Source organism: Camponotus floridanus, unplaced genomic scaffold (genome assembly GCF_003227725.1).
Source record: "Camponotus floridanus strain SB8 unplaced genomic scaffold, Cflo_v7.5 scaffold9, whole genome shotgun sequence".
NCBI lineage: Eukaryota > Metazoa > Arthropoda > Insecta > Hymenoptera > Formicidae > Camponotus > Camponotus floridanus.
Window position 1 is genome coordinate 957,280 of NW_020229860.1, and position 13,501 is coordinate 970,780.

Below are 13,501 nucleotides of genomic sequence, written 5' to 3' on the forward strand. Positions count from 1 at the left end.
AAGTTAGATTATAAGAATGATAAGAATTTTGCAAAAAAAAGGATATCGCAATTTAAATGAGTTTAAAAATTCGAAATTGTTTGACAGGATCACGGAAACGTGATTTTCATCGTTTCGGTGATTAGTCTTCTTAGAATAATCTTTCCGGGAAGAATAGGATTAGATTTATGACACACCTGTTTTTCGCCGCAGCAGCGCGATCCCTCTGCCTCCTATTTTTGAACCAATTTCCAACCTGCGTCGGCGTGAGTCCCGTCGCAGCGGCTAGCTCTCGTTTCTTTCCCGGATTCGGATAAGGATCCTGAAGATACCATTCTCTGAGCAGCGACCTGGTTCTCTCTTTGAAGCAGTGCGTCTTCTGCTCGCCGTCCCAGATCGTTCTCGGCAACGGAAATTTCTTCCGAACGCGATACTTGTCAACGGGACCCAGCGGTCGGCCGCGAAGTTTCTCGGCTTCCTGGTAGTGCGCTTCCAGCCACATGGCCTGCAGCTTACCGTGGGAGTCCTTGGTAAATTTGTGCCTCTCTAGGATGGCGTAGAGCTCGCGATAATGTCCCGAGTGGAACGCGACGATGGCCCGCGCTCTGAGGACGGCCTCGCTCTGATTCAGTTCCTGAATGTTGGGATGAGCGACCGGAAGACTCCATAGAAACCTAGCCAGCCTTTCGATGTCGCCGCTTTCCTCCAAGGTCTCGCAGACCGTGGCCACTTGGCTGACGGAAAAGGATAACGTTGGCAAAGCGAATATCGGAGCAGGTACGAGCGGACCGTTCGCGTTCGACGGCGTGGTCCCAGCGGCGGACATCTTCCTGGAACGGCGATCTTCTCACGATCCACCAATTCTGCCAGGTCCAGTCTGCTTCGGAGTCGATGTCACCCGGTCGCGGTTCAAGAAACACGCGGCTCCGATTTATGTTTGCTCTTGGATTTTTTCATGATTCGTCGAAATCACCCGCGATACGTTCTCTCATATTACAAACAGACGTAACGTCACTGGAGGATTATCCACTTCACCATTGACACTGTACAATTTTTAAGTACGGGAGTACAAAAGGCAGGTGTTACGACATTTAGAGAGAGAGAGAGATGCAACGAGTTTTTTAAATCTCTTATAATAGAAGAAAGAGACTAAACTATTGTTAAAATTAACTGTTTCCGCAAGTACTAAATTCTGGCAACTTGGTAATTTCCTCTTCCTCGCGTCGCACGACACGTCACCGATTAAATTTGAAACATTTCTTGAAATGACACGTGGCAATGTCGTGAATTGATACAGCAGGAGCCCGTCGTAGGATCTCCGATGCCCATCGTAAGTCCCTGTCAGATCGGTTCGCGCGAGGTTCGTTCTCCAGGTCGCTCAGGGTAACACCCACTAGGCCCAGGCACGCTGACGTTCTTCCACGTCGTGGGGATATCACGCGAGGCCGCTGTTGCCTGGATCGTATCGGATAGCAAACTGGTTTCGTTTACAAGCCGGCATCTCGGCACCGGCCCTACCCAGCATGATACGTTTGTACGCGCCCGTTGCAACCAGGCTGTCTCGCTGGCGCTCTAGACGTACCTCTACCTCTGTCTCGCTACCTCCACCACCTTTCGACTTTGCGGAGGGGTACGGGTGAGAAAAAGAGATAGAGATAGAAGGTATCGGGGTGCCAATGTACAGACCACGCCTACGAGGCACACCGGGATTGGCCGGATCCTATCCACGTAGCCATGGTAACCTTTCTTCGTCCTTCCGTTAGGCAGTGTAGGGAGCTACGCTTGTGTCGGTTTAATTATCCCTACCATGCGCGCTAACCGGAGCCGGTATGCGAACCCCACCGTGAATGCTCTTCCACCACCATTGATGCTGGCGGCACCTCTCACGCACCCTCTCTCTGACAGGCGGAAAGGAAGCGAGACGAGGAGAGAGAGAGCGATCGATGCACTCGGCAGAATGTGGAACGGAGAAGTTGGTAGCTTGTACGCGATCGTAGAGGGGAGGCGAGACATGATCTCGCGAGCTGCTGCTGTTCCTGCTGCCGTGACGCCACTGCTGCTGTTGCTTCTGTTGCCGTGATCTCGCGACGAACTGTTCTCGACGTTAGTACCCGGTGATAGCTAGATAAGATTGATAGGCTGCCAACCAGCGCTCTCAGACGTATTTTGCTAGTTTTACTTCATTTTTTTCAATCTTTGGCCAAATTTTTACCTTTTTTCCATTCGAATTTATCCCACTTGGTCTATTATTTATCACCGAATTGATGTAAAAATATTTTTTCCAACATTATTATTATTTGATAATATAATATTTTACGTGAAAAATATTTTATTATCAGGAAACTAATGAAATTTGTAAAGAGTATACTATTTATAAGAAACAATTTATTCATTTTTTTTATTAGATATCTGTATTTCTTCATGAGAAAATATTTTCTCTCGTGATAAAGAAAAAATGCTCAAATTCTCCGTCAAAAAGCTCGGTTTGTCAAAATAGCGCTGACATTATTGCTGAGATATAGTTTTGAATTTTTATATAAAGAAAACCCCTATATTAAATCTCATGTATCTTAGATAGAAGCGAGCATATTGAAGAACCATGGACGCGCGACGGCGCCGAAGGCGTCTCCGTTTTATCGAACGCGCAGCCACCGCGAAAGCTCCAGTTCCGCGATGGATATTCTGATTTTATTCCACTTTGGTGGCGCGTCTCGACGTAGTCCAGCAAATCTCATTTTAACCTTGGAATACCCGTAGACGATTTCAACGAAATTTGTTACATATACGGACTTGCGCATAAAAAGAGAGATCCAACTGTCGAAAATGAGATTGTCATAACGTAGTTTAAAAGTCTACCTGGAGAAGCATTTCTAGGGAGATTAAATTTTAGAAATATAATCAATAATTCTGTCTACACACACACATCACAAATATACAAAATTTATTCGTGCTCGATGCAGATGTAAGATATATTATTTTCGTGTCGCTTGTATTTTTAAAATTCATCGGCGTATAAATTTTCTTTAATTTACGGCATTTAAATTTTGTCGATTAAATCGTCAACATTTAATACCCATTGATAACTTATGTTTCGGCGCGAATAATAATCGCTCAGACTTTAACGTATTAAACGAGGGCGACCGTTAAATCTCTCTCGATCGATTCGGGTAATGAAAAAGTAAACGTGGTTTCACCGTGGCGGATGATTCCTTCCGATTGCTCTCGTTTACGTTCGTTCGACGGTCGTTCCGTTACACGACCGGCAACCGGCAGCGGCCGCGATTGGCCAGGGTTAAATCGGATTACGGGGCGAGCGGGATTACCTCGAGTTTTTCGAAAGACACCATCATCCCCGTAGTATGGTCCCGTAACTCTCGGAGCTTCATGTTTTCTGCCGTCACAATCCGCTATCCATCCGTTTACATCACGTCTATGTCATGGTATATACCGCCTATACCTGATAGTGCACCTACAAAAGGGGTTGCAATATCTTCACATTGTGTTAACATTCGACCGTTGTAATCTATCTCTCCTATACAGTAAAATTTTATTAGGTTCGTACAATACCGATTTTATGTACCTATCATCGATGCTTTTTCATCGATGGTCGATGGATCGATCATCGATGGTTTTATGCTTCCAAAGGCTTAGTGATTTATGACCATTTTGTGCGTAATGATTTCTGGTACATAGTTCGTTTATCGACTAATCACAATGTCTTTTCAATAATATTTCTCCTGAAATTTATGAATATTATTTATTATCACGAAATTAATTAGTTACAATTTAAATTTATATATATATATATATATATATATATATATTTTTTTTACTTTATATAGCAGGTTTATACATTTTTAAAATATTATATTGAATTAATTTTTTTTCTCCCTAAATGAAGTGTCTTAGTCTTTGAATATGATGTGAAACTTTTATTATTATAAAAAGTGTATATTGACGGAATATAAAACTTTTATTATTTTAAAAGGTATATATTGACAAAATTACAATTTTAGTTTTTCTATTTTAAAATATGCATTACATATTTTAATTATTTACATTTTACAATTTATTTCTCGTTAGTTTTATATTTCTTTTATCTTATTTTTGCCAGTTGCACATCCATTTTGCAAAAAAATATTTCTTGTCTATCGCGTAAATTAAAATTTTGTCAAATAGATGAACCGCGTTATTTTCTCTACTTCAACATTCGTCCATTGTAAATAAATGTGACTAGATATGAATGTGAATATTGCATATATATGCGTAAACGCGTGTGAATATTATGCAATTTTTTTCTAAAACAACGTGCTGCTTATTTTATATTTGGAGTGTATAGTTTATTGAATCGTAACTGCATATTGGTGGATCTGTATCGGATCAAGTCATCGCGTTTTAGTAGAGATTTATGGACGATATATATTCTGAGTGTCAAAAATTGAAACGCTGTGGAAGATTAAAAATGACATTTTGTCAGCTTAACCCAAAACGGATATATCGGTCGTTTCGGCCATGTAGGTGGCCTTGTGGGTCTAAAAAGTAAAAAAATATTTGGTCAGATTATTACCTAGGAATAGGTACAAAAATATAAAAGATGCACGTCAACAATGTTTATGACGACAAATGACCATCCTGCTCAAATAGGACGCGATGGATAGTTGTAGAATGTGCAATTATTCGCAGTGGTTTCATTCTACCTGCGGATTGACGCTTGAATTTTTCTCCATTTACCTCTCGCAATCCTTTATACATCTTTATACATCTTCACTTTACGATATATTATTTTATATCTATAATTTATTTGTGTAATATAAATAACGCGTCGGAGAAAAACGAGATTTGAAAAAAAAATCCTTGTAAAAATCCGAGTAATCGCCAGATGTCAAGGACCATGGGATACAACCATGAAAGTGCTGCAGCAGGAACAGCGGCAACAGAGACGACTTCGAACGTTTTAATGATGTCACAGCGTCGAGTCTTTAACGATATCTCGAGCGCGTTCGCCCGGCGCGATTAATAAACGCGTAGACAATGGACAAATATCGAAGGTCGCATACACACACATCGGCGAACGCGCCGATAATGGATTACGGTCGTGCAGGATATATAATAGAATATCGGACGCGGAATAGCTCACAGATAAATGTCGCGATAACGACAGGTAGGCCGCGGGTATTATACCGCTCCATCATCTCACCCTCGATTACGCGGATCGATCTATCGCGTGCGGCGTCGTTTGTTTGCCGACCCGGAGGCTTCCCAGAACAAATGATTCCGTCGCATGGCAGCCATTTTACTTTCTCTCGCCGCGCTATTCTTTCCTCCTCCGTCGCATCCGCCGTTTTTCTCTTAGCCGCGTCGATTTTCAAGGGTTCGCCACTCTAAGCGAAAACATTTGTCGACACGAGGAGAGCGTATCTCGTGGGTGGGTATTGTGGTGCGAGACCAGGCGAGGCTGCCTCGCCATTGAATTCCTCATCTCGCGGCGGCTATTACTTTCCGCGATGAGAACTGTCAAGAAGGAATCGTTACACGGGGTAGATTAATCGCCGCCAGGAAACCGAGGAGAGGCGTAAACCGCATCCGTGTTTTGTATGCATGTGTGTGTGTGTGCATGTTCAAATAAGTATATGTTCTACGTACTTCATCTACTATCGTCGCTACACGACGCACCTAGTCGATTACGCCGCATGATAGAATGTAACCGCGCGTTCTCGTGGCTCTCTCGGCGGATTAGAACTATGCGCGATTCACCACGTAGAAGCAATTAAATGTTTCTAAATATGCAACCAATTCGCGAGTCGCGATTGCGACCTTATATAACACGTTGCGCGGTAATTACGCGCCAAACTCGTCAACTGAGTTTGAAAAAAGGAAGCGTACAATTGTCTGTCGTGAAACACGTGTTTTACGAATAAACAGGATAAAGAGAAAAAGAGTAGAGACTTTATAATTCATGAATTTATTAAGCTCGAAACGAAAAAAATGCATACGTCCAATTGTCGAAATTTTTCATATGAGAAGAACAAAGATAAAAATATAACAAATTTGTCATATTTATATATCGATCTTGTTTGTGAAGCAAATTAATTTGTATATTGCCAGTTTTTGTCACACGTTAAATAATTTAGACAGTTGCCCTTCTCTTAACACACTCCGACAGATTTATGTATTATACCATCGTTTTTGTCATAAGCTCGTAGACTTAGGGGCATATTATTCTCGAGCACTTGACATACAATCGGACATACGATCTCAACCTATCTGTGACGTTCCGATTTCATGTACGTCGTCGATTATCATCGATATTGCGATCGCGCGACAAACACGTAGGTCGCGACGGAATTATTTGTCAATTTCCGCGGATAAAACGGCTTACGATTCTAAAAATTGCCGGCCCGCAAATCGGTATAAGCAGACCGATTTTATTGGACGTAAGCTCGCACTATTGTACGTACGTAGCAACCTTTTATTCGTGCTACCCGAGTTTGCAGCGTTCGTTGCAGCGGGAGACGCTACTGACAGGAAGGGGAAGAACGAGACGTATCGTTGTGGGATAATCCTTCTCTGCTCGATGCGTACTATGGGGTATCCTCGCCTAATATGGCGGCTTTATTATTTAACGTCCGTCTAATGGGGAGTTCCTGGTACCGCATTAGTCTCGTTGCGACGTATCGCGTTGTATTGTACGGGCTCGTGTAGCCGCAGTTGGACGAGACCGAGCCGGCTCTTTATATTCCGTCGCGTTTTTTTTCTCACCTTATTCGAGTCGACAGGTTCTCTTTTGCAGCACAAAGTCGTACATACCTACATCTATGATACATTTCCGCGTTAAATTTTGATTATTGAAAAAAAAATTCTCACGATACGTTTGTAAATAAAATTGCTCCAAAAGTCTATCCCATATGTTTTAATAACTTTGTATCTCGCGTCAATATTACGCGGTTATAAAAATGTTGTAGATTGAGAAGAAACTATCGGAAATTTATTAAAAGAATTTTGAAATAAATTCTAATTCTAAAAGTTAATGAATTTGTAATTTATATATTCGTGATATATTTTTATCGTTACAAATTTCTATATCGTAGAAATGTACGTTAAAAGTCATCGAATCACTAATTGGAGTTAGAATTAATTTAAGTTTAACGCGTGCTTGAAGTTTAACACACATATATTGATGTCGCGCTTCGTTCTCTCGAAAAGCACACAAACACCACAATACGGAACAGCCGTCCCATTATTTTTCCGATGGTCCTCCGCACACATTGCTTCTTATCGTTGGCAGCGATCTGCCAACGGAAAGTACGGGAAGTCGCCGTAGATCCGGCAGTCGAAGTTCGCCAGTCGAAAAGTCAATTTCGAAAAACCGCAGATCTTCAACCTCACACACAGTGGCGCCGGCGGCGATTCGTCCCACTTCGGGATGTGTGTTTATAGAGGATCCACTCCGGAGGATGAAATTTAAGGTTCGAAAGGAGGAGGAAGGAAGATTGCAGGGGTCTTGAGGGGGGAGGGTGGGATTAAGAAAAACCTGACCGAAAGGTCGACGGGATGGCGGGGGTCCCGCTGGATGACGGGACTCATCTGCGCGATGGCGCCATGGCCATTTGTTTGTTTTACTTTTCTGGGCCAGACTCGGGGCTTCGCTAACCCGACCCTCCTCCTATGGACGTAATCACGGGTTAATGAGGTCGTTAACAAGGGTCCCACTAATTCCGCTATCCTTAGTCGGAGGCTGCGGGCCGCGTCTCTTTCCCTCCTGCGAGATAATATCTCATTGCGGCCGCTGGTGATTTCGGAGCACTTTATAGGCACCTCGTGAATATTGAGACAATAGTGAAAATTTTGCCGACTGTGATTATTTTGTATGTGTGTGTATACGTGTGTATATATTCAATTATTATTTATATCTCATAATTAGTGAGATATATATATATATATATATATATATATATATATGTATGTATATAAAATATATACTGACATTAGAGGTAATCTACGTTAGTAAAGTGAATTGTTCATAACATATTGCGCTTGTGCGAAATCGAGCGACTAATTTCGTCGGAACTGTTTTTACGTGTTGAGCTTTTTAATGAGATTAATTTCTTTCGATTCGCGGAGATAAAAGAGCGCCACAGAGATTACATCGTCAACCTTCATTGCGCCCTTAAAAAATTCGATTGCGCGTCGATCCGCTACGGAAAAATCTTTCATCGCGCGTGCTCGTCAGAACGTTAAACGAGCTGACAGAGAAAATATAGTTCCCATAAAGCGAATTTGTTAAAAAATTTCTCCGCCGCGCGAAGGCCTGTCCGTACATTCATCTACTACGCACTTTTTTCCCGCGGCGGGAAAAATCTCATCGCCCACTTTATATTCAAAATAGAAGAGATTCGCGTCGACAGGCTTTTCCAATGCCTCTTTTTCAGGTAGATATTTCTCGGGAGAGATTGTTCTACACGTCGATTAAACGTTTCGCAAATTTTCCATTCTTCTCTCCCTCTCTCCTTTGCTTTTTCCTTCTGCTCCTCCGTTTCTCATACCCTCGCTTCGTCTGTTTCTTTCTCTCTCTCTCTCTCTCTCTCTCTCTCTCTCTCTGTCTGTCTTTCTCTCTTTCTGCCACGTTGATCCGCCTGTATCTCATTTTGACGCGTACATTTTTTTCTCTCCGTTTCCTCTTCGTCGTTTCTGTCTACTGTGTACACTCTCGATCTCTGTTGCTTGTCGTTTTACTCTCCCTCTTTCAGCTTCCCGTCACTCTCCTTCCGTTCTACCGTTCGCCCTCCAGTCCTCTCCTCTCTTGTTCTCTCCGCGGACATCTCATTATTATTTTTCGCACGGTTTCCCACGCATGCCGTCGTTCGGCTGGCCGATAAAATTTTCCGGGATATTGTGTTTGGCATTATCGCAATCATAAACGCGCGAGCGCCGCCCTCTCGCACATCAGCCCCATGCGCTTCCGGGGGTGCGCGCACTATTCCGAATTTATATCGTGCTTTTAACAGAACCGACGGCTCCGTCGTAATTTTCGCGTGTTCGCGCGCAAAACCGGTCGACCAAAACACCGCAGCAACGAGTCGCTTTTGCCGGCCGCGACATTTGTAATGTTGAATTTCGTTCAAAATACGCGAGAAGAATGCACTCTGATGCGGCGATAATTCCGGGAATCGTTGGCGATTTTGTAAAACCCGCGGGAAATTTGCAGTCGGCAACTCGCTCGTGCGTAAGATACGTAATCACGAACCAAATAGCCGTGAGATGTATCGGCAATTTTAATAGAATTCAATGAATTTATTGTCACTAATCCTTTCGGACTTGTATGGAAAAAAATACCATAATCGACGAGAGAGAAAAATTGTTACATACCTTTAAATTCACATCAATAAGATGTTGGAAATTTAATTTTTTCACGTGTAAATTATATAATTTTTGAAAATGAGCAATTATTAATTTGACATTTACGAGACATGTAAACTGCATGTAATTATAAGAATCTTTACATTTACCATAAATGAAGTCTATTGTCGCGCGTGTATTTTCGTATGCTATCTGCGGGATGGCGTAAAAAAAAGTCACACTCGCGACTAAATGCACTCCATTCTATTCCTGCTGTCTTCGGGGGTGGCGCTCGTCAATCTGTAGGATGTCAAGTCGCCGACTGCATCGGCGCCACGAAGAAGAAAACGATGAAGAAGCGCAGGAAGTGCCCGGGAACTCGATATTGCCCCAAGCAAATACGTTTCCTCGGGCTGTTTGTTATGTTACATCTTAGCCCGGCGAATGGGTGGCCTTTTAAAACGCCTCGTTGTCACTTTGAGCACTGCAGAATGCTTTTTTTTTCTTTCGAAAGCGGGAAAGACCGATCTTAGGAAGATTTGCATACGCCTTTACGTGATGTTTTTTTTCGTTTCCAAACTGCAAATTGATTTTCTTCGGATCTACTCTGCATGTATGTATGTGCATGCGTGTAACGTATAATACACATAAAATATATAATAAATACATAATAAAATATGTAATATAATATATAATGTATAATACATGAAATTTATTTTTTATATTGTTCATAAATATATTTAAATTTTTAATGAAGTTTTCCTCTAAAAGAAAATAATTGAATAATTTTGAATACATAATTGCAAATTTAGCAATTTTGATTGATATTTCATCTTTTTATTTATAAGAAAAAAAGAAATGAATATCATTAAATTATTATATTTTATTTTCTATCGGACTTATGGATTTAATTTCCAAAGTTCAGTTATGCCTTCCAATGTATATATAATAGCTACCTGTCGTAGGTATACATACAAGAGGGCAGGTTGCAGTTGGATTAAATTTCAAGTCTTTGTGTATTTTATTTTATATTGAGAGTTATTAAGAAGGAATTGATATTTGTTAAAGGCAGGTTAGGTTTCTAAAGATGATCTAAAAATAATTATTCGGTATTGTTCAGATATTCCTTTAAGAAGGAAATAAAAACGTACGTGACTATCCTCGACATTTCAGTATTAGTCTCGGTTTTATAGAATATATATTCAAAAATAAAACTAAAAGTACAAGTGACCATGCCATTCTATTGTATTCCTCGTTTAAAAAGAGACAATTTTTGGCTTTTGTGTAATTAATCGCTCAAAATATAATGCAAAAGATTGTTCATTCAATTCACTTATTTACACATTCATTTTCTTATTGCTGCGTTGTTGTTAAAATTTCAATTGTTAAATAATAGTTTCCAATATTATTTTCCAGGTAGTTTCCATTGTTGAGAAGAAAATTCGAAAAATTTCTCATTTATAAGTAATATTTTTCTGTTTTTTTTGCAAAGATTTACTAGATTTATAGGATAAGAAATGAGCAGAATTTAAAATAACAAAGAGTAGGTGTTCTGGTCATATTCAATGGAAAGAAATAACATGTGTACAAATAATAACATATATAAATTATATAAATTATATAAATAATTATATAAATTATATAAATTATATAAAATATATAAAATCCTGTATATGAAGTTTTTCCCGAACTTTTATGGAGACTTACATGTAAGGCTTTGATCAACTCTAAGTCGACGAGTAGCCGATGAGTATTTAAAAAACACATTTTTCATCCATTCACCATTATACCTGGACACTCTCACGGCTGGACGCGACGAGATCGAAAGATCGAGGTATTGATCGTAAGCGGCTTGGGCCATGGGGCCTTTCCTTTGTCCTCACGATCACCTATTGGCCGTAAATTCACACCTCGACATAATCGACGTGTTCCAACGAACAGCCGATACATTTGGCAACTATTGCGGTTGGTGACACTTATACCCCATAAGCTTGCAGTCTTTCTTTTTTCCCAAAAGATGACTATTCAAAAGTACCTATACGTGCTAATCGCCACATAATCGTGAATGAACACCGAACTATGAATAGTATAAGGATTGTCATATTTCGTCTTATTTTGCATTGTTTGCTACCTATTTTCCTTCATATTGTTAATCTGTTGAAATAACGACCTAAAACAATAATGTTATTATTTTTAATATTAGTAATCGTCATAAATACTGAGACTTACACAGAATAAAACCACAGAATAAAAGGAAGCTCTATTGCATAGAATGTTTAAAAAAAATTGCATTCTGCAAATTTTACATTTGCACAAAACATGGTTGCAAATATCTCTTCTCGTAATAATAATTCACTACGTTATGCGTAAGGGTGTAAAGTATTTTCGAGTCTTCCCCGATTTCCCATTTAAATGCTTATCCCGATGCGAGAAACTTGGCGAACTCTTACGCGCGAAAAAGCCGCTCACTTTCCTTTTGCGGTCTCGCGCGCACACGCACTCACGCACGCACGCGCGCGCGCGCGCGCGTTACACGCATGTTGGCGCAACACATACATACACGGAGGGTTCCATAATATAAGTTCATCGCGGGCGCGCTGATGCGTACGTAATCCCGTGGTGCTTACCGATAGCATCACCAGGGTTTTATTTTCATTATTCATTTGTTCGGCCTCTCTCCCCATAGACGGGCTCGGAAAGCTTACACGTATAACCCCATGTTTCTACGTCGGTTTAATCAGATAAAACCCCGCCAGCGAAAATCGCTCCGCGGCATGCGGCTGTTTTCGGTCGATGCAAAACGCGCGTTTGGATGCACGTCTGTAAGTGCAGTACGGTTTAACGTGTAACGAGGACAGATGTCTGTCAGCGTATGTACAATGTAATATCGTAAGATCCTGTCGTGCAATATTTTAAGTCACTTATGCATGTTAAAGCCGCCGAAAAGGCTCGCAATTAGTTCGCGATAATGTCGTTGCGAATGATGCGTTTTATGAATGAAGCAATACTCTCATTAAAATATAATGTTATCAAAGTTATCTCGCGTGTGTTTGCCACACATCGTAATATCTGTTATTATTAAACGTGCGAAATATGCTTCTCTCTTTCTCTCTCCCTCTTCCTCGTGACTGAAAATTATTCGTTGATTACATTAATTGAATCGGTGTGATATTTGAGCGGTGACTTGAAAGCAACAATATTGTATATCATGCTGTATAACGCGTGCGAAAATTACCTATTTGCAGATGCGTGTTTTTCCGCGTGTATACGTCCGCGGGATTTCATCAAATTCTTTAATTACCAAGTGAAGGATGATGCAGGAAGCGTGAGAAGCGTCGCCGCTGGAAGAGCGGGAGAGGAGAAGCGAGAAGAAATAAGAGGAACGTAATTAAGGGATTAGCTTAGTTAATGCAGTCGCTGGCTTAACGAATCGTAATGTAGAGGGCTGTTATAAAAATATGTTTCGCCGAGCGCTAAGTCAGCTGTGCGCTTGATTAACAAAGTGCGTGCCTCGGGAAATTTTTCTATTATTCGTAAAAAAACGTATATACACGTTCACGCACGCCCCTATAAAAACGCCTTTGAAAAAATTTAACGCGTATACACAATCTAGTGTCTTTAATTAATTGTGATCAAGAACCAAGTACTGCAAGTTTTTAGAATATTTCATTAGCGTATTATACTTTTTGCCCGGTGTCTATTATAATTGAGTATCAAAAATTTATCGCGTTAATTCATCATCTACTCAAGATCCCTCGAGGATATTGACTGTCCTAGGGTATCGATATATATCGTCTTGTTAGGCTAAATACTTGGGGGCAAGTATCTCGACCGTCACCGGGTACGGGCAATATCGCCCACGCTGTTTTTCCAACAAAATGCCAGCGCGAGACATTTTGGGGTTCCTGTATAGGATCTTCTCTTCACGGTCCGAAACACGATATTCCACGACAGGGTCCGCCCACGTGTTTCGCCGTTTGACCGTTAAAATTCGCCTCCGCACGCTCTCGCGATATCTCGTGCTGGTAGGCGGTGTATTATTTTTCCACCGGCTCTCGTCAAATTGGCTCGCATGGAATCTCGAATTACGGATACTCGACACCACCGCGCGAGGAGGGTAGAACCTCTATCGCTCACCCCCTCCTCCTCTCTCTCTTTTCCTCTTGCCGCCAAAACCTCCCCTTCA

The 13,501-nt window shown here is 41.1% G+C and overlaps 1 protein-coding gene across 4 annotated transcripts in view; it reads right to left on the reverse strand.

The window, feature by feature from the left end:
* LOC105259271 (homeobox protein SIX3) overlaps nucleotides 1-1,514 on the reverse strand; it is a 45,728-nt gene extending 44,214 nt beyond the window's left edge. For all 4 annotated transcript variants that reach the window (XM_011271122.3, XM_025414828.1, XM_011271121.3 and 1 more), the window contains exon 1: nucleotides 177-1,514. In XM_011271122.3, coding sequence (XP_011269424.1) covers nucleotides 177-805 — 629 coding nt within the window. In that variant the 5' untranslated portion in view covers nucleotides 806-1,514. The remainder of the gene's footprint in view (nucleotides 1-176) is intronic.
* Between the last annotated feature and the right edge of the window lie 11,987 nt (nucleotides 1,515-13,501).